We start from the raw sequence: 26,175 nt of genomic DNA on the forward strand, positions 1-26,175 counted from the left end.
CTAGGTTTCCCCAGCCACTATGGGTGGCTTCCAACAGAATATTAAAATACAGTAATCTGTTAAACATTAAAAGTTCCCCTAAACAGGGCTGCCTTCCGATGTCTTCTAAAAGTCTGGTAGTTGTTTTTCTCTTTGACATCTGGTGGGAGGGCGTTCCAAAGGACAGGTGCCACTACCGAGAAGGCCCTCTGCCTGGTTCCCTGTAACTTGGCTTCTCGCAGCGAGGGAACCGCCAGAAGGCCCTTGGCAGTGGACCTCAGTGTCTGGGCAGAATGATGGGGGTGGGGACGCTCCTTCAGGTATACTGGACCGAGGCCATTTAGGGCTTTAAAGGTCAGCACCAACACTTTGAATTGTGCTCGGAAACGTACTGGGAGCCAATGCAGATCTCTCAGAACCGGTGTTATGTGGTCCCAGCGGCCACTCCCAGTCACCAGTCTAGCTGCCGCATTCTGGATTAATTGCAGTTTCCGGGTCACCTTCAAAGGTAGCCCCACGTAGAGCATGCACCACTCTGGCAAGACAGTCCGCGGGCAGGTAGGGTCTTAGCCTGCGTACCAGGTGGAGCTGGTAGACAGCTGCCCTGGACACAGAATTAACCTGTGCCTCCATGGACAGCTGTGAGTCCAAAATGACTCCCAGGCTGCGCACCTGGTCCTTCAGGGGCACAGTTACCCCATTCAGGACCAGGGAATCCCCCACACCCGCCCACCCCCTGTCCCCCAAAAACAGTACTTCTGTCTTGTCAGGATTCAACCTCAATCTGTTAGCCGCCATCCATCCTCCAACAGCCTCCAGGCACTCACACAGGACCTTCACCGCCTTCACTGGTTCTGATTTAAAGGAGAGGTAGAGCTGGGTGTCATCTGCATACTGATGAACACCCAGCCCAAACCCCCTGATGATCTCTCCCAGCGGCTTCATATAGATATTAAAAAGCATGAGGGAGAGGACAGAACCCTGAGGCACCCCACAAGTGAGAGCCCAGGGGTCTGAACACTCATCCCCCACCACCACTTTCTGGACACGGCCCAGGAGAAAGGAGCGGAACCACCGTTTAACAGTGCCCCCAGCTCCCAGCCCCTCTAGACGGTCCAGAAGGATGTTATGGTCAATGGTGTCAAAGGCCGCTGAGAGATCCAGCAGAACTAGGAAACAGCTCTCACCTTTGTCCCTAGCCCGCCGGAGATCATCAACCAGCGCGACCAAGGCAGTTTCAGTCCCATGGTGAGGTGTGAATCCCGATTGGAAGGGATCCAAATGGTCCGCATCCTCCAGGCGTGCTTGGAGTTGTCTGGCAACCACCCGCTCAATCACCTTGCCCAAGAATGGTAAATTTGAGACTGGGCAATAGTTGGCCAAATTGGCTGGGTCTAAAGATGTTTTTTTAAGAAGCGGTTTAATGACCGCCTCTTTCAGCGGGTCTGGGAAGGCTCCCTCACAGAGGGAAGCATTCACCACCCCACAGAGCCCATCGCCCAGCCCTTCCCGGCTCGCTTTTATCAGCCAGGATGGGCAAGGATCAAGGAGACAGGTGGTCGGTTTCACTTGTCCAAGCAGCCTGTCCACATCCTTGGAGGTAACAGATTGGAATTGATCCCATGTAACAGGACTAGACAGAACTCTAGCACTCTCCCACCCTGGCCCTGCTCCCACGGTAGAGTCTACCTCCTTCTGAATCTGAGCGACTTTATCTGCAAAAAACTTTGCAAAAGCATTGCAGGAGATCTTGGGGTCCCTACCAGGCCCCGGTGGTGCAGGTGGTTCCAATAGATTGCGAACCACCTGAAAAAGTCTCCTGCTGCTGTTTTCTGCAGATGCAATGGAGGCGGTGAAGAAGGCCCTCTTCGCCGTCGCCATTGCCAATATTGTACTAACAATGGATCAGGACTACTAGGAGTCTAGTGCTTGTTGTAAAATGGAGGTGTGGGGAGAGAAGTTGAAACAACTGGAAAAGCAGCCTGCCTACTAGCTTGGGTGTGGATTTGCATTACTTAGTAGGTATGAAAGCATTAATTGTTGCACATACTTCAGATTAAATGTGATTATTCAAGCGTCCCTTATTAGGTACATACCTAGATTTCACTGTAATAATTTATGGTTTAATCCTTCACTAATTAAATATGAAGGTAAGTTTCTTTGGACTAAACTACACATACTCAAAATATGATTTGTACTGAAATACCTCATTATGTTTGAAATTTTGCATAATTCTCAGTCACTGAAGTTTTTGTTTTGTGCATCTGTTTAGAAAAGCTTTGTATGAGAATTTCTCTCAGCTTTATAATAATAATAATAATAATAATTTTATTCATGCCCTGCCCATCTGGCTGGGTTTCCACAGCCACTATGGGCAGCTTCCAACATATATAGCTGTGGCGGGAAGGTAAACGGCGTTTCCATTCTGGCTCTGGTTTCCATCATGGTGTTCTGTTGTGCCAGAAGCAGTTTAGTCATGCTGGCCACATAACCCGGAAAGCTGTCTGTGGACAAATGCCAGCTCCATCGGCCTGAAAAGTGAGATGAGCGCTACAACCCCATAGTCGCCTTTGACTGGACTTAACTGTCCATGAGTCCTTTACCTTTTCCCCTTTACCTTACAGCATATATAAAACATACCAGTGTAATGCTGGCATCCTTCCATACCCAGTTTAGTTCTGGATGGCCTCTTTAACAGCTGCAGTCAAGTTTATTAACAGATCAATTCTAAACTATTCCTCCCCCTGCCCCCAGGCTTTTGGTTTGCTGACAGGTTTAAATTGATTCAAAAATAATATTAAATATAATTCAATAACTATTCTGATGAACCACTGCCAGACTGTGGTCACATTCGCAACTTGCATTTAAAGCTCTACAACACCACCTTTAAACAGTCATCGTCAATTCCCCCAAATAATTCTGGGAGCTAATTTGTTAAGATACCTCCGTTCCTCTCACAGAGCTATGATTCCAAGAGAAAGGCCTTTGATGGTTAAATCACTCTGGGAATTGGTCTATAGGAGGGGAATCAAGAGTCTAATGACTCTTTGGAGAAAGTTTCAACAAATTGGGATGTATTCAACTAATGTTTGCTCAGAGGCCCATAGAAATTAAGGGACCTAAGTTAGCTGCGGCCATTAATTTCAACGAATCTGCTCTGAGTAAAAGTTAGTTGAATGCAATCCATGTTTATGAGAGAGAGAGAGAGAGAAAGAGATGTCAGTAAACTGTCTCCTAGCCCCCACTCTAGTCATGTATTTCAAGTTCTGACCAGGGTGTAAGATCCTGCCAGAAACTGTGGAAGACCTGTGATGCTTTGTTGCATGGCTCAGCAAGCTTCTCCCCTCCTACTGAAAACTAGATGCAGACCTTGAAAATGGATGGGAGGAAAGTATGAAGTGGGAACAGTGTATGACTGAACCTAGTGGGAAGTGTTTTGGTGGTGCTATTTCAGATTGACTTGAATAGGAACACGAAATGGAATTTAATTTCTGGTAATCGGGGGTTGCTTTGAAGAAGCTGTGGAGAAGAAAAGGGGGGGGGGGAAACCCTAAAGGAATCAACTAGTCAAGAGAACAAGGGAATCAGTTGTGTGTTAACCTTGGCAAACATGCATTAAATAGTTCCTTTATTTGCTTTCCAGAACAATCATCCATGGACAGGAAATGTTTTGATCAAAACACTGCTGCTTTGTTGGATATTATTTTATATACTGCTTTTATACTATTGTCAATGCTTTTTAAGTAGAGAGCTTTCTTTGCGCACTGTTATTCAGGATAATTAAGGGCTGGCATTCAAGGCTAGAAACATCTGCAGATTGTGTGTGACCATAAGCAGGTCATTTAACTATTTCCTAACTCTGAATTGGATCTAAAAGTGTAGCTACTGTATAAATCTCCTTCTGTTATTTTTGTTTTTTGAATAGCTTATTCAATACTGTTTTATGCCATTTACAACAAAGAGTTGCATCGTACCTGGAAGACTTAACACATTTATTATGGCACAAGCTTTAGTGGCACAGATTAGACTTTATCAGATGCAATGAAATATACTTGCTGCTTAACATTCATGGTGTTAAAAAGACACGCTTGGTCTGGAACAAGTGAGCACTAGTAGCCCTGCACTCATTAAAGTGAGTTAAGGAAGTTTGGAAACATTTTCTTTTTTTAATCTATATGCAATTTGGGGGAGAACGGTAGCTTATGTGCTTATTGTGCAGTTTACAACTCCTGACTGCTTTTCAATTTAAAGCCCAAAATAGTAATTGATTGAATTCTGGTTTTTTAATGTTATTCAAAATTAAATATACATTCCATGATGAAAATACATATTGAAAAACTTAGTTTAAAAGGGGGGAAGCTAATATTTCTATATACATGCTTTAACATGCACTTTGCTTCATAATGAATTATTAATAAATATTCCTTATACACAAATCCACTATTATAAAATATTAAAGTTTTAAATTTTTAAGTTTCAACCACTAGAACTAGGAGGACAGGCTCATGTTATTTTTTTTACTCTAAAAATACAAATCTATTCCGTTCCCCAAAGTTCCTAATTCTGGTTTTATTTAGTGGGTTATGACATTGCAACTCTCTATATCTTCCCTATCTTTTTCTTGATCTTAAATCATAATCACTGTATTCAGTTGTTCCCAAAACTTCCCTAAATAATTGGTTGAAATCTTATATATATAAGGAGGATAGGGCATGCCCATTCTACCAGTCTCACTCCATTAGTAATACTTCCACTAATTTTTTGGACAGAACAGTCCTTGGGGTTGGAGAAATGAGTCTAAGGAGCCTGTGGGTCCTCAGTCACCCCCCAAGAATGGGCCACTGTAGCCCCACACCTGATGGAGCACCACTGGCAGAACACCTGTGTCCATTGAGAGTGCACTAGGTGCACCGATGCCATTTCACTGGCTGGGTGGCACTTAATGCCTCTTTCTATAGCCCATCTGCCTGAATGCTGTTTGTAGGATTGCAGCCTAGGTCCCTTCTGTAAACAACAAATCAGGATCAGCTAGCAGGTGCTGGGAAATATCTAGCCATTTCAAATGCCTGATAAAACACAGTAAGTTGTGTTGTAACTCTTAATGAAAATGCTTCCATGCATGAAACATAATTTAGAACTTGGCGTTTAAATAAGTGCCATTTATTGCAAAACCTGGGCAAAGTGTTCCATGACTCATTGTTTCCACATCTCCAGTGGTGTCTGATTTTGTTGCTGTTAATGCAGAAACTGGCTAAACCTTTAGCTGCAGCCAAGTTTGGGAAAAGCTGCTAGTTTGTTCAAAGACAATATCTAACGTTTATTCACTGCCAACAGTATAGGAGCTGCTGGGCAAAGATGGCTGGCATTCTTCAGCATAGGACAGAGGTCACCAATCTTTTGGGAAGTGTCCTGGAAGTCAAGTCCAAGTAGGAACAAGCATGTAATGAATAGGAACACGAGGAGAGAGCTCTGCTGAAGTAGGCCAAAGGTGTGTCTAATCCAGCATGCTGCTTTCACAGTGGCGAACTCGATGCCTGTACAAAGCTCACAAGCAGGACATGGTGCCATATGGTTTTATTTATGTCTACCCTGCATTTCCTTCAAAGAGTTCAAGGTTTGTCCCCTCCCTCATCTTAACTTCTTGAAAAATTTGTTAGGTAGGCTTCTTATCCCACTCCAGCTATTATTCCCCAATGACAGAGAAACAGTGGTACCTCGGGTTACATACACTTCAGGTTACATATGCTTCAGGTTATAGACTCCGCTAACCCAGAAATATTACCTCGGGTTAAGAACTTTGCTTCAGGATGAGAACAGAAATCATGTGGCGGCAGCAAGAGGCCCCATTAGCTAAAGTGGTGCTTCAGGTTAAGAACAGACCTCCAGAACGAATTAAGTTCTTAACCTGAGGTACTGTCGGACTTGCGTTCGACCAAGCGACTTCCAGTCGAGTCCTCCGACATGATTAATAACCTGAGCCTTTGATGAGGCTCCAAGCACGTTCCCCCATTACGCAGAGTATCCAGCATGCAGGGAAGGAGCCGAGATAGTATGAGCTACATTGCAAAGAGCGTTTTATTTCTAACTACGCAGACAGAAAAGAAATATACATCTCTCTGTAAAAGCAGAGAGCAGCTGAACAACAAAGGAACAGGAAACCAGTAACATCACATCCGTCTCCTGTCTTCTGTGAGACTTCCAATAGCCTGGAATCTCCGGAATGCAAAACAGAGTCTTGTGACTCCAAGCACTGCACAGTGGCACAAACAGAAACTAACAGGTACCACTGTACACTATTTTGGAATGGTTTTGCCTTTTGTCTGCTGTAGTGGGAAGCTGGTGGAAGCAAAGATAAGGAGACAAGCCGTATGAGCTGGACTCTACTGGAACATGTTCAGGTCTTCCACAAACCACAGCTGCCTGGGGTGTGTTGGTTGGCCATTTATCTGTGACTGAGAGGGTGACGTAAAGATGAGAATCTTCTCTACCATACATTTGGTGGGGCACTTGTTTCCTAACTTATAAAAAGCAGTTTATTACTTTTGAATAAAAGTGAACCAAAAACAATGCAGCATAGTAGTTTGGGGAACTAAAAAGACCCGAATTCAAATCCCCACTAAGCCATTCTTCTCAATGAGGGGCATTGGACCAGTCAGCCTAACTAGGCTCTCAGGCATGTTTTAAGGATGAAGGAAGGGCAAGTGTGCATGGTGGCTGGAAGAGAGAGGTAATAATAAAAACTGAGCCATGTTCCATCCGTCTTGACAAAGTATCTTAATATACTGGCACTAGTCTGACACAAGCTATTCTCATAACCTGTGGCCTATAGAAATTAACAAATAAGGGCTGGAAATGTAGCCTTCATTCCCCTGAACTAAATCCAGCACTATATGTCTTCTTGCATTTCTGCAGCAGATAAAAAAAGGGCTATCCCTCTGGACCGATCCATTTCTGTGTATAAAATGAAGCAATATTTACATATCCTCAAAAAGAGGTTATGCCGATTTCCTCATGTAAGGGAGCCTAGCATGAGCAGATCTTCAAGCAAAAGTGGTCAAGCAAGTTTAACATTTGTTATTGAATTCAGAGTGCCACCTACAGGCCAGCAAAAATACCTCCCATCCTGTTTTTTTATTAAAAAAAGACCTTTCACATGCATCTCTCAAACATATTAACTTGGTCCAAAGGCCGTTACCATGATGCAGGTGGTTGTTTCTAGAAGTTATAACAATTGCTTCAATCTAGCATTATTATTGGGATGCGGGTGGTGTTGTGGTGTAAACCACTGAGCCTTGGGCTTGCTGATCGGAAGGTCGGTGGTTCGAATCCCCACGACGGGGTGAGCTCCCGTTGTTCGGTCCCAGCTCCTGCCAACCTAGCAGTTCAAAAGCACGTCAAAGTGCAAGTAGATAAATAGGTACTGCTCTGGCGGGAAGGTAAACAGCGTTTCTGTGCACTGCTCTGGTTTTGGTGTTCCGTTGCGCGAGAAGCAGCTTAGTCATGCTGGCCACATGACGCAGAAAAACTGTCTGTGGACAAATGTCGGCTCCCTTGGCCAGTAAAGCGAGATGAGCGCCACAACCCCAGAGTCGTTCCCAACTGGACTTAACTGTCGAGGGTCCTTTACCTTTAGCAGCATTATTATTTTGCAGAGATTCCAGTATTTCATTAAAATGAGCAGGGCAGCTTTCCTTCTGAAAGCTTCAGTTGCACTTTGGAGCACAACGCAGAAAGGCTCTGTCTTTAAGATGGATTTCTAGAGTGTGATTTCCACCAATCTTACAAGATCTGTCCAGCAGTTATGTAGACCGCATGTATCTAATGCATCTATACTTAGAAGAAAGTCCCACTGAGTTTACACCCAAGTAGGACTGTATACTTTGACTCTACCTAAAGAAAAGCAACACCTGATCCACTATGATGCAATTCCTAGTTAATAAGACTTCAGCCTCAGCTTGCTTGCTTTGCACCTATCAGGAGAAACAACATTACCAAGCAACTTTTAGCTAGTTTTGGGGTTTCTTTGTTTTTTTAAAAAAGAAGAAATTGGAGACAGAGAGAGAACATGCCAAAATGTGCCATGACTCTATATATATAAACTGCAGAAAAATAATTTGCACCAATAGCATTTTAACTTGCAATAATTTTTAAAATCATTTTCTCGAAGGTTTTCAACAGCTCATGCTTTCTATATCCAAAATCTATATAAATATACTTGTCATAGTGGATGCTGGTCAGGATTCAAACAGTTGTACACACAAAAGCTTTTTTAGGCTCTCCTGAATGCAGCCCCCCCCCCTACATACATAACACACACACACACACACACACACACACACACACACACACACACAGCCAAAGGATCATTTACAGCAGAGGGAGCAGGTTTTCGAACTACACAATCTGCTTGTATTTGAACCTGGACATCCACCACCTAAAGCCAGGTACTAAAATACATATTTACAATAATTTACAGTGGCTCTGAGCTGCTGCTGAGCACAAGATTTGTTTTGAGTACTGTACCAGAATAGACCTCGGCTCACAATTCTTATCCAAGCTGCTTTCACTTAAGCAGTCAAATTTGCTATTATTGAACAACTTAAAACCAGAAATCTTTGCCAAATCTGTTGCAAGTCACCCAGAGATCTACCTACCTCCTGATCCATGTAAGAATTATTACTTGATGTTGGGCATGAGTGTCACATTTTCCAGGGTATTACATGATTAAGCATCAGTCATCAGGGTGAAGAAAATATGTGGTAACTCATCCCTAATAACGATGAACCAAAGCATAGGAGTATTAAGCCATATCAATATCACATCCTTTAAAAATAATTTGTGTTACCATTGGCCAAGCTGGTTGGGACTGAGTGGCACCCTCCCATCAGATGTCAAAGAAATAAACAATTATCTGACTTTTAGAAGACATCTGAAGGCAGCCCTATTTAGAGAAGCTTTTAATATTTGATGAATTGTTGTATTTTAATATTTTGCTGGAAGCCACCCAGAGTGGCTGGGGAAACCCAGCCAGATGGGTGGGGTATATTATTATTATTATTATTCAAACAATATTTGAAGGGGCCAAAGGTTTCCCACCCCTGCTTTACAGCAAGATAGGAAAAACAATTGCCAAGTCAAACACAAATATTTTCGGACAATATATTTATTTGCACCTTCATTATCCAATCATCTGAAACCCAGTTCTGTTTCTACCAGGTCAAAAAAAAAATGACCCTGTTTGAAATTTGGTACTTCAAGTTATATAAATTATTCCATTGCAAAGTGTTTCATTCACGCCAGAAGGAAAAAAGAAAGAAACTGAATGAATGTAAGGAGGACATTTCAAAAGCCACAACCTTAAAAACCTATTAAGATTCTCCATTTGATAATAGGCATGGCAATATGAAAGGTTCAGTGTTAAAAGAAAGCTAAGTGGGAAGAGGGGAACAGAAGATTCTCGGCCATTCTTTGCTCACTATTCTCCAGCATGAAGTCAGCCCTTTGATTTAGTGGACTGCAACCTCCATATTAAAATGGTTTGATAAAATCAGTTTTAAGTTGGCTGGTCACAAAACCAAACACCCATTATAAACTGGTTTATCAGCCTGCCTGCCCCCCCCCCCCCCCATCAAACATGCTCCACTCAACTACCTTTGTTGGCTAAAATTAACTCCATTTTAGCAATCAAACACATGAAAACTCGGTGGAATTTAGCCACTTCTAGCAAGCCAAACTGTAGCCAGCATTTTAGACTGCAGAGCTCTTCATGTGTTATGTGCCTATACAAGACCCAAGTTGTCTTTCTATATATACGCTTGACAAAGATAGTGTGCTAGTCTTTAAGGTGCCACATCAGCCTTTGACTCTTCCATATAGGACCCCGAGTGAACAAGTAGCTACATGGGAAAAAAACTCCCATAGAAAGCAAAGAAATCCAACAGCACAAAACTCTGGCAGGACTTAGATAAATATTTTCACAACACACTCTAGGGATAGATGAATCTGCCAATTTTGGTGTCTCCCAGTTGTTGGTTTGTTAGATTTTAAAATAGGTTCATCATATTTCCAAATCGGTTTGTGAGGTTCTTCTGTTATACATATTTGTGAAGGCAATTTCTCCTAATGTAACACATTTTAATGCAAACTCTCTTAACAGACACATTTATTACACGTTTTGGTTGGAAAACTGCATTGCAAAATTCAGAAAAGTGCAAATATTGAAGGATAAGTGCATTTCGGCTTGTGTGTTGTTTGGGGAGGTGTGCATTAAAATGCAAACGAAATCAAATTTCTCCTTCATCTCTACCTAGTGGGACCAAATGGACCACGTATTCCAACGACTCCAAACTTGTTTGAAACTCTACAGAGGATGTTGCTCTATATTAGAAACATGCCTGCTCATACCATCCTCTGCAGCAAACAGGGTTTGCAACCTGTACAAGCAAAAGTCATTATGTATGAAAGAGGAAAAGCAACAGCCTGGGAGAGCTGCATATATCGGCTCTCAGCTTTGAAAGTTTCTATGGAACAGAACCAATTAATTCAGGTAATAAGCATGCATGCCTGTACCTATACACAGAGCTTTCAGAGTCAAAGGATAATACTGTGTAGTAGCAATAGACTACCCCAGTCAATTTTCACCGGTAATATAAAAAAAATAATCAGATTTCTTCTGTATGAAAAAAGAAATTCATATGAGGCTGCATCTGAAGAAGGCGGCAAACTTCAAGTACAGGTCTTAAGTAATCCTGGCTCTCTTAAAAATACAGACACACACACACATATACATACATGTGTACATATACACATACATACAGACATAAAATCCCACCAGGGACCAATGCCGGACTGTATCAAACACAGCCATGCTCTGTATAAAACAAAACACTGTTCCATAAACTTCTTCCATGGCGTTACCCGTAACCCTGCAGATTGCTGTTAAGAAGCCCATGCCGCAAGCTGCTGCATATCATCTTCATCCTCCACCCTCTTCCTTGAAGATGCTGTAACAAAGAGATGTGCAAGAACTGTTAGAATATAAAGACAAGGTGCAAACATGATGACTCAATGGGAAGTCTTGGCCATAGCCATCACGCACCCGATCCAAATTCTAATTATATCACTTGAAATACAAGACTCATCATCATCATGGAGGATGTCAATAGAAGGTACACACTAGAACTGCTCACAGAGTGCCAGGTAAGACCCAGGTCTTTGGGTCTTGAACCTCAGTGCTAAAAAAACCCCTGTTCTTCACTTAGTGTATTCTGTCTCGATTCTTCCCACCCATCCAATCAGAAATCTTGACAGTTTCAGGATATATATACTAAAATTTATTTCACCTGAATCATTCTATATCATATATCATTAGCAGACAGCTTAACATAAGAAATAAAAAAGTTTACCAGGATGGGAAGGCAGCGGCGTAGCTGGTACACTTGGTAGTCGAACATTTGCCATTTTATTATTGAGTTCTTCTTGCTCCAGTTCTTCCAGTTCTGCCAACAGCTCATCCTGAAAGTTTTTTTTAAAAAATGGAAGGTTATGTTTTGAGAAACAGGGTCCACCATCTCAAGAGACTAATAATGGCAGCCATGTAAACAGCCACTCACCTACTTGCCAGTAGCAAGTAAGTATCTGCTCCAGTCAATCAGGGAGGGAAGCTTTATTAAACTGGAAAATGGGTTGTTGTCATGTCATGATGGCATAGGTCAGAGGTGGGGAAACTCTGCGCCAGGGGCCATATCTGGTTTGCCAGCCATCATTATTTGGTTCACAGGGCCACTGTCTCCATATCTCGTCCACCTGCTGCACACCTGATGTCATATGTGATAGCAGGTGTGGGGCAGGTGGAGATGCAACTGGACTGGCTGCTCATACAACTGATCCAAGCAGGAAGCATGATTTATGGCCCTACATGTCAGCTGATATACAGTGGTACCTTGGTTCTCAAACATAATCCATTCTGGAAGTCCATTCGACTTCCAAAACATTCAAAAACCAAAGCGCAGCTTCCGATTGGTCCAGGCACCCCGGAAACAATAGCCGACAATTGCATCAGACATTTGGCTTTCAAAAAACGTTTGAAAACCGGAACACTTACTTCCGGGTTTTCGGTGTTCGAGAGCAGAAATGTTTGAGTACCAAAGCATTCAAGAACCAAAGTTCCACTGTATATGGGAAATGGACTAGTATTATTTTTGACTATAGACTTATCTTCAGGACTCTACAATCAATTACAAATCAAAGCACCACACCCATATGCACGTACAGAGCCTTTTTTGTAGTAGAGGCTTTGCTTTAGTTGAGATTCCTGCATTGCAGGGAATGGACTAGATGATTCTCAGGGTCCCTTTCCAACACTACAATTCTATGATTCAAAGACCATTAAACTTCACTGGGGGTCTGCATTAACATGTCTCGCATATAGTTCTGAAAATTTTCTTCAGGGAAGTACTGAGTCCAATTTCCCACCATTTAAACTGTTATCTCCTCAGTCAAACTGAGAACTGAAGTGCACTTAAAGACAGGTGTTAAGTGCTTGGCAACCAGCCTGACAAGATTTTATCGAGCATAAAATTAAGCAGTGATATTTAGTCTGCATCTAGTTTATGTCCTTAATTTCATTACCAACCTCATCAAAGTCATCACCAACTTTTCTAGTAAGAGCTTCTGTGATTTCCTGAGCGATATCTTGCTGTTCAGTGATATCTTGCATCATGTCGTCAATTTTGTCCAAGTCCCTGAAGAGACAAACATTGATTTAATGAACCTGTATACCACGCATGAACATTTTATAAAGTTACCAGGGTGGGACAGAAAACAGACAAAAACCACAGAAGTATCATGAAGCACCAAAGAACAGCAGAATAAAGAGCAGCAATAAAAACAAGCAGAACATCTACAGAATTATAGAACTGTAGAGTTGAAAGGGACTCTGAGGATCATCTAGACCAACCCCCTGCAATGCAGCAATAGATGTTAAAAAGCCCAGGAAAACAGCAGGTTCAGCTGGTGCCTAAAAGACTTTGGGTTGGAGTCAGACTTGGCACATCAGAGTTCTATTCACTATGGAGGAAGGGGCAAGATGATTTTTGCCTTTACTCTTTCCCCCTGCAGAGCCTGTTTCCCTCACCACCTCCACACACAAAAATCTCTTCTGAGCTGCTGGAGGAGCATCCTGTTCAGCATCAAAGACAGCACAGGATCTCAGTCCCTTTAACTAGCAAAAGGGACACTGTGGACGCAGCCTTCCAGCTTAAGTGTAAGGCAAGCCTCCCTGGTGAGAAAATGCCATAAGGGCTGCCACAACATTGGACCCTCACCCTAGTCACCACGACCAATTTCAGAGCACAGGCAGGTTGATGTGAGGGAAGAGATTCCTTCTAGAACCCACATCCCAAGCCATATAGGGCTAAGCACCAGCACTCTGAAGTGTGCTCTGAAACAGAATGGTAGCTACCGGAGCTTTTTAAGCACAACTGAGATGTGTTTGCAATGGCCAGTTAGTATCCTAGCCGCTGCAGCTGGGCAGTTTCCAAAGGCAGCCCCACATACATTACACTGTAGTAGTCTAATACCACCAGAACATGAACTTGCTCACTTGTTTTGTTTTAGAATCATCCCTCCACACACACAAAGAAATTGGCCATAACCTAAAATGGAAAGGAAGGACACCCTTGTAGCTCACCAGTTCAGCACATGCTTTGCACACCAGAATCTCAGCGCAGCACAGACTACAGTGAGCAGCTAGTCATGTTAATCTGGACTGCCACAGGGCCTGCAAAAACACCACAGGAGCCAAAAATACCACACTCAGCCCCTAATGTCTACCCATAAAATCTTGCCACACCTGAGGATCTAACGAAAACAACAGCACAAACCAAAACAAACCCAATGGTAACCTTAACATTGAAGGGCATTTCCAATGGACAGTTGACAGTGTGTTTTCCACTTACATGTTTTCATGCACCTTTTTCATCGCTTGGGCTGCATAGCCCATGTTCTTGAACACTTCCGTGTTAGTGTAGGAATTTTCGAGGGCTTCGCGTTGGAATTCAATGGTGGAAAGGGTCCCATCAATTTGGGTCAACTGTTTCTCGTATCTCTTTTTCCTCTTCAATGCCTGCAGTGCAGCTGTTGGTGTAACAAGGAGAGGTTAGCAGGAGAGCTTTTCGTGATGCAGCTGCGGGGAACCTGTGGTCCTCCAGAGGCAGCTGGACTGCAACTCCCAGCATACCCTGACCACTAGCTGGGACTGATGGGAGCTGGAGTCCAGCAATGTGTGGGAGGCCACAGGTTCCCCACCCCTGTCCTAATGCAGTGCAAATGGTGCTGCTTCACACCAAATAAGGCAGAGTAGCAGGTAAAAATAAAGAAAGGAAGAGGGCTTAGGAATCCATCAGGCCACACACACAAAAAAGCCCAGGGTCCCTCCATAGCTTTCAAGAGGCAACACAATCTATATGAGGAAAATGAGGCAACAACATTCTAAGGGATAAAATATTGTCAAGATAAAAGCAAGATGTTGATATTTCAGAGATAAGATACAAAAAGCACACACTTAGGATACTTTCTCCTCTACTGCAGAGGCACATTCCAGAGAAAGAAACAACTAATTCCACAATACCAGTAGGGCTTTCTGGCATTCACATCTCGAAATCTGACTCAATAGAAATTGGTTACAAAGCAAAGGAGGAGGGGGGCAGAAATAAATGGTGTTCAGTTGGGAAAAGTGGGAAAATCCCCTTGGATGAATGCAAGACTTACTTGTGAATTGTGGCTATTTGTTTTGTTTTCTGCTTTGTGAGTGTTTCCGCCCCAAAGCTTTACTTAAATCAGGTATTAGGGTCTCTACAAAAGGGCACAATTTAAGGATTCCAGAGATCATGCAGTTCCTTCCACTGTATTTCTTAGAAAAGGTCCCCTGCCCTAAATGGCCCATCCTTTTATGAAGGATGCAACGGCCACATCAAAACACAAGCAGAGTGGTAGGAATTGGTTCATCAGCTTTGGCAAAGCTAGGTATCAGTAGCCCTATTAAGTCATTGTATGAACACTAGGACGGTGTGCCCGGAATCTGCTTTAACCAGAATCTGCCACAGATGCTGCTAATTCTGTATTTCTAGCATTGCTTCCAGAATGGAACTTCCCAGGACAAATCCATGGAAGTGTGATCAAAATAATTCCAGGGAATAAAACTAATTAGAAAATCTTTAAAATTGGTCCCAGCCCTGCTGCCCCCAATTTATTATCTGCAAAATTACACATTTGGAAAATCAGCAGGGAGACTGAAAGAGGCTACAGCCTAAAAAAAAAAAAAAAACTGGTGGGGGAGAGGGAGCAAATATTTTAGACTGCTTTTTTTATTTAAAAATGTCTAGGGGTACTCTCATTTTGACTCAAGAAAATCACCATTTTATAGTTCAAATTGGGAAAAATAAACACAGTAAATGGACAAAAGTACAAAGATTCACAAAATGTTTAGGGGTCTGAGTATCCCCAGAAAAAAAGGCACTGATTTTAGAACACCCTGCATCTCCACTGATCTGTTCTCTGAAACAAAGTGAAACTCTGAGCAGTATTGTACTTTGAACTCAGGAAACTGGGAGTGTCTCACAGAATAAAACAGCTCTGCTACTGTATTTGTGAAGGAGGCTGGTGAGGAAAAAGATCAGCCTTAATTCATTTCCTTAATGGGATCTAATGACAATGAAATGCTTAGAGATTTCACTGGAATGTGAAGTCAGTGGTGGGGGAGAAAAATAACTGCTGCATTCAACCCAAACGAAGTTGTTGAGCAGCAGGTGTGCATAAACAGAACTGGGATTTCTTTGGTTCATTGTGGCCAAAATAAGAGGATTCCATGCTTCAAGAACGACCCAGTTCAACCAGTCCAACAACTGCAGCATGGAATGAGTTCATGCCAGGAAACTCCATAAGAATCTGAACAGCTAGTGCCTTTATAATACGGATTTTTAGGAAGACAGAATCCATTCCCTTTAGCTTTATCATATGTACAGTCATTTTTACAAATGGGTAAAGGTAAAGGTAAAGGGACCCCTGACCATTAGGTCCAGTCGTGGCCAACTCTGGGGTTGCGGCACTCATCTTGCTTTATTGGCCGAGGGAGCCGGCGTACAGCTTCCGGGTCATGTGGCCAGCATGACTAAGCCGTATCTGGCAAACCAGAGCAGCGCACAGAAACGCTGTTTACCTTCCCACCGGAGTGGTACCTATTTATCTACTTGCACTTTGACGTGCTTTCGAACTGCTAGGTTGGCAGGAGCAGGGACCGAGCAACGGGACCTCACCCCGTCGCGGGGATTTGAACTGCCGACCTTCTGATCAGCAAGTCCTAGACTCTGTGGTTTAACCCACAGCGCCACCCGCGTCCCCCTACAAATGGGTAGATTTATCCAAATAAAAACATATAGTCATAGATATATGTCTTTGGATCATATGAATCTCCTTAAGCCAGTGGGGAACCTGTGGCCCTCCAGACTACAACTCTCATCATTCTTGACCAACAGCCATGCCAGCTGAGCCTGATAGCAGCTGGAGTCCAACAAGGACTGGACAGCTATAGGTTCCTCATTCCTGCCTCCACAGGCATTTTAAAAACTCATGAAATTCGAAATCCAAAGCATCCTAAAACAGAGGCCTCTCCCTTCAGCTTGACCCTGAATTGTATACAGATAAATATACGAAACCATTATGCTGTTATACCAAAAAAATTCTTCTCAGCCTTCTGAAGACTGTATGGCCCCATCCAGTCAGAAATCTAGACAGTTTCAGAATATATATGCAATATATAATGTAATTCCCCAAAATAATAATAAAAAATACATTATATTGTATTTATAACTGGTTGTCAGAATGCCCCAGGTGAATTAAAGGAAAATAAAAAGTAGACATAGGACGGCCAATTGCAGAGGTGTGAAAGACTGACCGACACTCTGGAAAGTCAGGGTCCGAGCCTCTGTCTGTCTGCTTCACAACAGTGGATAAGACAGGCTCAAGAATCTGGCTTATCAGTACAACCATTTATTTATTAATTGGCAAATGCACATTTGTTGTTTACTGTACAGAAAATATAACCTAACCTGATGGTTTCACAATATTGGAGAGTAACTTACTTCACAGACAAGATATTCTGAAAGACCGGAAAAAGAAGGTTCCCACTCCAAAGATTTCAGAAACAGAAGAAAGCCAGAGAAGAAACAGAGAGTAATCTGAGGAAATAAACATAACATCACAGGTCGCAAGACTATATAGATTTATCTTTAGTTATTTATTTTTTACTTTAAGAGTGCTGCGATTTTAAAGAGTGACAATTTCAAAATTGCAGTAGTAAGAGAAATATCAAGGGTGGAGTTTGATATTGGATACTTCTCTAATTACAGAAGTATTCATTTGGTACAACAGTTGTATTCAAAAAATAAAATGAAAACTTCCTTTAGAGAAAAAAAAATACAGCAAGCATACAGTCTAGTAAGGCAGAGGCTACAGTTGCATACACAAAACTGTACCCTTCAAACTAAAATGTAGAAGCAAATGGAAATGCAATGAATTCTCCACCAATCATTAAACCACAATTATTTCCACAAAACTCAATGGTCATGGCGTAACAACAGGCAGGATTCCAGAGAGTTCTGTTCCCCAGCAGCTATTTGTCAATTTTTTACTAGCTACAGCACACACACACACACACCAGAGGTTCCCCAATCTACTGGAGCAGGAATGAGGGGGTTTATTGGTGTGGAGAGGGTAAAGAACAAAAGCAACTACAGAAAGAAAAAGTTATTTCACATGAATAGGGCTCTACTCATGATTTGTTGGGATTTACTTTAATACATTTACAGTGGTACCTCTGGTTACGAACTTAATTCGTTCTGGAGGTCCATTCTTAACCTGAAACCGTTCTTAACCTGAGGTACCACTTTAGCTAATGGGGCCTCCCACTGCCGCCACACTGCCACCGCACAATTTCTGTTCCCATCCTGGGGCAAAGTTCTTAACCCGAGGTACTACTTCCGGGTTAGCGGAGTCTGTAACCCAAAGTGTTTGTAACCTGAGGTGTTTAAATTTCTATTAACACCCTTCTCATCTGATGATCACAGGTCCATTTACAACATAAAAACCACAGTAAAAAGATAGGAAAAAAGAGATTGTATAAATTTAAACTAAGTTTAATTTTTGTGAATCCAAAGAAGAGTATTAGTACATGATTGTTTTCATTTTTGTCAAATTAAGAGTGTGTATATTATGTATGTTATTTATGAATTTCAATAAAGTTATGTTAAAATAAAAAACAACATAAAAACACAAAAATACATGACATAGTAACAAACAAAAACAATACCCCCTCCCACAAAATATCAACAGGCTTAAACCACATTCCCTTTCTTTCTTTCTTTCTTTCTTTCTTTCCACCTGTTACTTAGAAAGAAAGAGTCTGTCAATTCAGTTTACACTTACATGTTGGCAAGGGCTACTTATGAGTGGAGGAAAAACTGATAACTTGGTGTTAGAGCATGTGCTTTGCATCTGGTTCAGTCTCCAGCATCTCCAAGCAGGCCAGGGAAAGACCCTTTGCCTGAAATCTTAGAGAGCAGCTGCCAGTCAGTGCAGACAATACTGAGTTGGGTGGACTAAGTGTCTGACCCAATGTAAGGCAGCTTCCTATGTCTACTTCTGATACAGCCCATCTCATATGAGACAAAATGAAGCAATGCTAGCATGTTCAGTATAAACTTAGGGGAGAAAGTTAACCAATGAAATGAGAAGGTTTCCACCCTCTATAAAGATAATATGTTTTTAAGCAAAGCTCACAGAGCTTCCTTTACCACAGTTCCAATGAACTCAATATTTACACTTAAAAGAAGTAGATCATACCATTTGACAAATATTTATCCTTAGGGCTCTTAACTCATGTGTCAGGACTAGGAGGTGCCGACTTTGTACACCTCATGTGGACTGCCGCTGGATCAGTTCTGGAGTTGATTAATGGCTTAAAGACATTCATACTAAGGGAGAACTGATTATGGCTCCGAGTTGTGGCTTAAGGACAACTCTAAGGAACTAAGCCCTGTTTTCTCTTGGCATGAGATTAGAAATTCAGACAAAGTTTCCCAGCTGAAGTTATTACACAGGGTAACCTATTGTGTTACAAGAATAGCAGGAGCAGATCTGAGCCACTCCTGTTCTGAAGAAGGTGCTTTTTTCTTATAAAACTCTCTGGAAGTTACAAAACAATTCTCTCAGTGGCTGAATCTGTCCATTATTGTTTCTCAGTTGTCCAGTCTTAAGTTCAATTCTTCACATTTCCACATCAGTTTGCATTTTTTTTTAAAAGGCCTCATGAAAATCCATCAATATTTTAGTACAATTTCCCCCCAATAAGCACATTTTTGTATGCATGTTTGCCTTTTTTACACATTTTTGTAAAGTATTTTTGCTAATGTAATGGTATTTTCACGAATACAGTCATACCTTGGAAATAAAAAAGAATCCGTTCCAGAAGTCCGTTCGACTTCCAAAACGTTCAACTTCCAAAAACGTGGCTCCTGATTGGCTACGGAAAGCTCCTGCAGCCAATCAGAAGCTGCGGAAGCCCCGTTGGATGTTTAGCTTCCAAAAGAATGTTCAAAAACTGGAACACTCACTTCCGGTTTTTGATCATTCGGGAGCCAAAACGTTCGACTCCTAAGGCGTTCAGGAGCTGAGGTACAACTGTATACACTTTTTAGATAAACTTTCCCCTAATACGCACATTTACATGTGCATTACTTGTCTGGAGAAACTGCACTGCAAAATTCAGGAAAGTGTGAATTTTGAACGATGGTTGCCTTTGGTTTTGCACATTGTTTCAGAAAGTGTGGATTAGACAGGTTCACTCTTAAATGACAACCAATTTTAATTTCTGGTCCAGAGCAAGACAGGCAGTGGGCAGGGGAGTAAGGACTGCAGCAGGACTATGGTGCTGGAGTAACGGAGTCAAACTCTTCTCTTCATATCATTTTCCCAGCTAAAATCTCACCCTTCCAAAGAAACAACAAAAAATCCAGGTACCCATTCGATACTTCAGTGTTTTGCCTGATGAAACAAATGAAGCAGCATTTTAATCAGGAAACCAATCAAGAAGAAAGGCTTAATTCCCTTTTCCCCAGGACCATGATGGTCTCACTCTTAAGTCCCCCTCCCCACCAGTGGGCTGCTAATTTGACTTTTACAGACTACAGCAAATCCTGATGATGGATCTCCTGCTTCAAATCAAATGTGGTTCTTATGCACCAATGCATCAAATCTTGGGGAGAACCAATTGTGCATTTTATAATAAGAAGTTCGTAAGCTATTGCCTCTTTTTATATTTTGTAGTTTGCAAATGAAGCTTACGAAGCGACTTCCTAGAAGACTGGAACAAAGCGGTATTTGGGATATTTATGGGTGCACGTCAGCCTCGCTATGGTGTTCTTAATAACATGTTGCTAGGCTTGTTCTACAGTAACATGAAACATTTGCATCATTGCCTGACTCTTGCATTGCCCAACCTCAAGTAACAACAGTCAGGATGGCTAAGTCAAACACATGGAATGCGGATCACCATCATGAGACATGCAAAACACCACCAGCAGTACATACATTTTAATTATCTATTACCAGTCCCCCTAGGCTTGTTCTTTTAATCCCATGCTTCAACTTTACCAACAACTTGCTATGCATCTTCCAGACAAGAGTGTTGCTACATTTTCTGAGCAAATATCAACTATTAATATTTGGTGCAAGGAAAAATATATTGTTGGAAAATATGCCCATTGCTTTATGCAAATGCGATTATTTTCTAATAACCTAAAGGACTTCAAATATCTAAAGGGCTGTCCCATGGAAGATGGAGCAAGCTTGTTTTCTCCTGCTCTGGAGGCTAGGATGGATTCAAGTAACAAGAAAGGAGATTCGAACTTAAACAACAGAAAGACCTTTCTGATAGTAAGAGATGTTTGGCAGTGGAATGGACTCCCATGAGAGGTGGTGGACTCTCCTTCCTTGCCTTGGAGGTTGTTAAGCAGAGATTGGATGGCCATCTGTCATGGATGCTTTAGTTGAGGTTCCTGTATTGCATGAGGTTGGACTAGTTGACCTTCGGGATCCCATGCAACTCTACAATTCCATGATTCTATGATCTGGTTGTCATGGACATCTACCACATATAGGTTGATATAATTAGTGACAACAATCCTTCTAAGCCTGTGCCACTCTATGAAAATTTATTTTTCTGGATTATTTATTTAGTAAATAGCCTTAAAAGGGTATCCAAGTTTGGGCTTTGTAGCCTCAAGAGGCTATTCAAGTGGCTTACAAAAGATTTACACAATGCAATTATATTCAAAGGGTGAGGACCACTTGTGCTGAATTGCTTGTGCAATTGATTTCTGCTTGTACAAAAATCCCCTTGAGCACTTGAGAAGCCTCTGCAGCAGGCTGAGGACAAGCAGGGACTGCAGAGGGAAGGAGGAATGGGAATGGGAATGGGGAGAGTGGGGTTGTGACAGTTTTGTTGTTGTTGTTCTTATGTATTTTGTGTTTTTACCTTATATTTTAATGTTGTTAACCGCCCTGAGGTCTATGGATGAAGAGCAGTAGACAAACAAACAAACACATGGAAACCACAATGTCCCCATGATTGCCACAATCCCTGAATCCAACAACAATCAAGACCCAGAGCTGGAGGCTGCAGAGGCATCAGCTAAGGACCCAGATCACATTCAGAGCTCTGAGATAACTGCTGGAGATCCAGGGAACCCTGTAATTGAGGGGGGCAGATAGAACTAGCAGGACCAAACCCTGGACCCTCATGGGTGCCTTCCCAGAGGATCCAGATGCCTCCCATTACACCAGTCCAGTGACTAGCCCCGTGAAGAGCTTGTCTGAGGTCCAGGGCCAGAGTCTTGTTCTTGGCATGACAGCGTAAGTCCGGCGGGCCCCTGGCTGGGGCCCCCAAACAGCTTAGCCCTCCAAGGCAAGGGGCAAGTGTACCCAGCTGCTCCACCACTCTGCACAAGCTTCCCAGAGACACAAGGAGGACATCAGTAGGGAGGCTAGGGAATAGAGGAGGAATGGCTGCCTCCAGGCCCAGGCCCTTTAAGCTCTCTGAAGTTCTCCATGAGACAGTGGAGCCTAGAGGAAGTAGTCTGTTTTTTAAGAGTTATTTATGGTTCTGCAACTTTTGAGAATAGGGAGGGAGAGGGTGGGTATGTGGAACCTAGCCTGTTGTGCAAAGGTAAAATTCACAGTCGCTGCTCTGCCCCACTTTTGCCTCTGGCCCTGTCCTCTGCTGACATTTGGCTCCCATAAAGGTTTCTCAGAAGGAAATGTGGTCCTAAGTTTCCCACCCCAGCCCTATAGCTAACATTTTAACTCAAAGGTTTTTTTATCTGCAATGTGTTCTTAAGCAGTTTCTCATCACAAAATTATTATCCCCATGTTCCTCTTTCTATTACACATGGAAGCATATTGCGGTTGTGGAAGCATCACGCAAAGCCTAATGGGCCAAGGTTTGATAGATTATGTGGAAAGCTGTAGAAAAACCAGTGTTTATATATTATTGAGTTCTGGAAGACGACTATGTCTGCATAACTTTAAAGGCTGTTCCAACAACAAAACTGCAGGTGCCAACTTTGCCTTTGTTCCCTGGCTCCCTTTCTGTAAGTACAACAAAAGTTTTCTTATCTACAGCTCACACATCAGGGTAGATTTCCTTGACCCACTTCCTAGCTAAAAGCCTTTGTGAAATCTCTGCGTTTTTATATTCTTGTTTCACAAAACAACGGTACAGTCAAGCATTGCTTTGATATCAGTCTAAATTAAAGCACTCTTGGTCAAGATAAGGCAGCGTATAGGGCGATTGTTATTGTTACTTTTCTTTTACATAATCAAGAATAAATCTTAGGTTTTCAGTGTGACTTGTATGCTGTCTGAATCCATTCAACTGCCCTTGCCTTTCCTTTGCAATTATACCATGATCTACCAAGCATGCCCACAACATGGTCTTCAAACAATTCTATTGTCACCAGACTATTGCACCACCACAAGCTGCTCTCATTTCATTGATGTTGCAGTACTATACCCACTTACCCATTGTACTTATAGTTTTGAGTAGGAGTGTATAGGATTGCTTTTGAATTATGGTGCTGGAGGAGACTCTTGAGAGTCCCATGGACTGCAGGAAGATCAAACCTCTCCATTCTTAAGGAAATCAGCCCTGAGTGCTCTCTGGAAGGACAAATCGTGAAGCTGAGGCTCCAATACTTTGGCCACCTCATGAGAAGAGAAGACTCCCTGGAAAAGACCCTGATGCTGGGAAAGATGGAGGGCACAAGGAGAAGGGGACGACAGAGGACGAGATGGTTGGACAGTGTTCTCAAAGCTACCAGCATGAGTTTGACCAAACTGCGGGAGGCAGTGGAAGACAGGAGTGCCTGGCATGCTCTGGTCCATGGGGTCACGAAGAGTTGGACACGACTAAACGACTAAACAACAACGTATAGGATTGCATTGTAAGACTGTGGTCAAAAGAGATATTAGAGAATCAAGGCTTTCTGATAGAATTCACCAGCCACAAACATCTACAGGTTAACAGTTTCACCCAGGTAACCATAACCAATGGAAGCACATAGCTTTTGTGGTTAGCTTGGAAGATCAGCCTATCTGTGCATTCGCTGACATGAGTGGCAGCTTTGCAACTGCCCTTCATCCTCATCCTCTCCCTCCCTCCTGCCACTGTTGACCTCTAACTCCATGTTGGGCAAAAGATTCCTGCATTGCAAGAGGTTGGACTAGACAATCCTTGTGGTCTCTTCCAACTCTACAATTCTATGGTTCTATGACAACAAATGTTTGGATTGCCTCATGCCAGTTTCTGATGTAGCAATGCTTATTCAGAAGTGAAACCCCGCAGAGTTCAATGAGGTTAACTCCAAAGAAACTACAGTATGTAGTGGCCTGCCCAAGTTCCCTTTATACTGAAGGTTGAAAGGGGAGCACTCTCACAAACCAGAAAGCCATTCTTCCAAAGTACTGTTATATAAATCTCAAACACACCTACATGACTTCATCCAGCTATTTTTATTGGCTAGCTAGGGTGGGTCTACGGATGCAGGCAAAAGAAACACTGAAATTACTGTGTACAGTTCTAATTCTAACTTATATTCTAGCCAAACAATGAAGACCAACAACAAATCTAAGAATATACTTCACTTCAGCACAGACCACACAATCATCTTCCGTTTATTTTTGTAACAGTTTATGCAGCAACTAAAAAAAAAAACCTAGTTGCGCAATACCGTACAATTACGGTAGATACAATAAAAAGTCACTAATATGCAATATTTCGTACATCTAGACCTACTCATAGTGTTGGAATATTTTAGAAACTTAAAACAATTATATATGATAGTCGCAAATGAGCTCTAGAGCCACTGCAATCTTAGCCTTCAGCCCATTTGTATAGGGTGATGTGCAATTCAAAGGATGTTTACTCAGAAGGAAGTCCTGCTACATATAATGAAATTTACTCTCTGGCAAGTGTGTTCAGGATTACAGGACTAACAACCCAAAATCTAGAAGTGGTGTGGTCCCTTATAATACATATTGCAAGGTATCTTTTTTTATACAAAAGTATCTTCAAAACAATCTGCTTCTGCAGACCTTTGAAAACTAATTTTAATGATTGTTCTTGTTGTATATTTACTTATTAAACTAACAAAGATCAAAGTAACAAACTTTCTAGTAGGTATAAAGTTCACATTGTGATGCAGTGTGATTAGGAAATAAGAGGCTGTATACAAAGATAGTATCATATAGACACAGTTGGGGGGGTCATTATTGTGGAAATAGTTTCTCTATCTAGGAAATGGGTGTGAGAGCAGCCTAGGTAGAATTTCTAGGGAGCAAGCATCCTAGCTTGGCAACAGGAAAGGACATCACTTTCGTATAGGAAATAATGTATGTGTACATCCTGCACTCAGTTGTCACGTGGTATGATTGCAAAGAAGAATGGGAAGGAGCTTGTACTGGATACAATCACAGGGAGCAACAGCCAATTATGCCTTCTGAGTCAAAACCCAATGCACCATTTAGTTACTAAAATGCATACCCCACCTTTCAAGGCAAAACAACTCTCCAAGACAGCTTACAAAAACAAAATAAAACAAAGTTTAAATTGCAACATTCCAAAAACCAAGTAATACGCAGCAGCAGTAGCATATATCAACATAAACAGAAAAATGTAAAAGGCAGATACAAGTGCGAAATTATTTAGCACATACTAATTTAGAGAGCTGTTTTGGACGGCAACTCCCATCGGATCTAGGCAGCATGGAAATGGTCAGGAATGACAGGACGTGTAGTCCAGAACTTCGAGAGGGAACCAGGTTGAGGAAGGTTCCTTTAAAGAAATGCAATACATTCCAGTAACCCAGCTGAAGCTGCCTCTGGTGCAATACACTTTATGACACAGCTGCCTTCTTCGGTCTCTCCACTCCACACACAACAGAATCGACAATTACATTCCTAAAGAGTGGGAAGCGAGAGAGCCGCAACAGCCAAAGCGACAATGTTTGGGGCGAAAGCGTTTGCATTCTGCACGTGTTCAGAGGCACCGCTTCCTAAAAGCGCCTCCCCCACAAAGTTTGACCAACTTGACCCTGAAATCGTGCCTTTTAAGGCCTGCGCCGGTCCAAAGCTCACCTCGCTTGTCTCGGGTGCCGTGTTTCTTGGCCAGCGCCAGCTCCTTTTGGATCCTCGCCTCCAGATACTCCTGCTTCTTGGTCAGCATCTCCTCGGTCTCCCGCAGCCGGGCTAAAGCCTCCTGCGGGCTCGGGCCCCCTTTGCCTTTCCCCTTGGCGCCTCCTCCGCCCTTGAAAAACTTGTGGATCTTGCTCATCTTCGCCCCGCCGAGGACCAGCCGCCTTTGCCAGGGATACGATCGCGCCTCCTCGACGCCCCTAACTCCCCACCCGCGGAGCTCTTCCCTAGAAAACAAGCCCAGAGACGCGCCAGGAGGGGAAGGAAGTGGCTGCTGTTGCGGCGGCTCCCGAGGCCGACGGCCGAGCCACGTGACCCACACGTACCTGCGACAGGTGTTGCCACCTGAGGAACGTGCGGCGCCCGCGGAGAGGCTCTTCTCAAACGGGAGCC

General features: G+C 42.6%; 1 protein-coding gene across 1 annotated transcript; it reads right to left on the reverse strand.

Annotated features, from left to right (window-relative positions):
• Positions 1-9,124: 9,124 nt before the first annotated feature.
• On the reverse strand, positions 9,125-26,168 carry CHMP4C (charged multivesicular body protein 4C). Its single transcript, XM_028736606.2, has 5 exons — positions 25,726-26,168; positions 13,938-14,115; positions 12,614-12,722; positions 11,385-11,493; positions 9,125-10,982 (listed from the first exon to the last, which is right to left on the reverse strand). The coding sequence occupies exons 1-5, from the start codon at positions 25,919-25,921 to the stop codon at positions 10,918-10,920; spliced, it is 657 nt and encodes a 218-aa protein (XP_028592439.1). The 5' UTR covers positions 25,922-26,168; the 3' UTR covers positions 9,125-10,917.
• Between the last annotated feature and the right edge of the window lie 7 nt (positions 26,169-26,175).

The sequence above is a fragment of the Podarcis muralis genome, chromosome 8 (assembly GCF_964188315.1).
Source record: "Podarcis muralis chromosome 8, rPodMur119.hap1.1, whole genome shotgun sequence".
In the NCBI taxonomy this organism is placed as follows: domain Eukaryota; kingdom Metazoa; phylum Chordata; class Lepidosauria; order Squamata; family Lacertidae; genus Podarcis; species Podarcis muralis.

What these genes read in the sequence shown, in the direction of transcription:
- CHMP4C (XM_028736606.2), bottom strand. Translation starts at nt 25,921, where the DNA reads ATGAGCAAGATCCACAAGTTTTTCAAGGGCGGAGGAGGCGCCAAGGGG. An exon ending in CGGCACCCGAGACAAGCGAG is followed by an intron (nt 14,116 to 25,725) that starts GTGAGCTTTGGA and finishes TTACACCAACAG; the next exon opens with CTGCACTGCAGGCATTGAAG. An exon ending in TTGGTGATGACTTTGATGAG is followed by an intron (nt 11,494 to 12,613) that starts GTTGGTAATGAA and finishes AAAAACTTTCAG; the next exon opens with GATGAGCTGTTGGCAGAACT.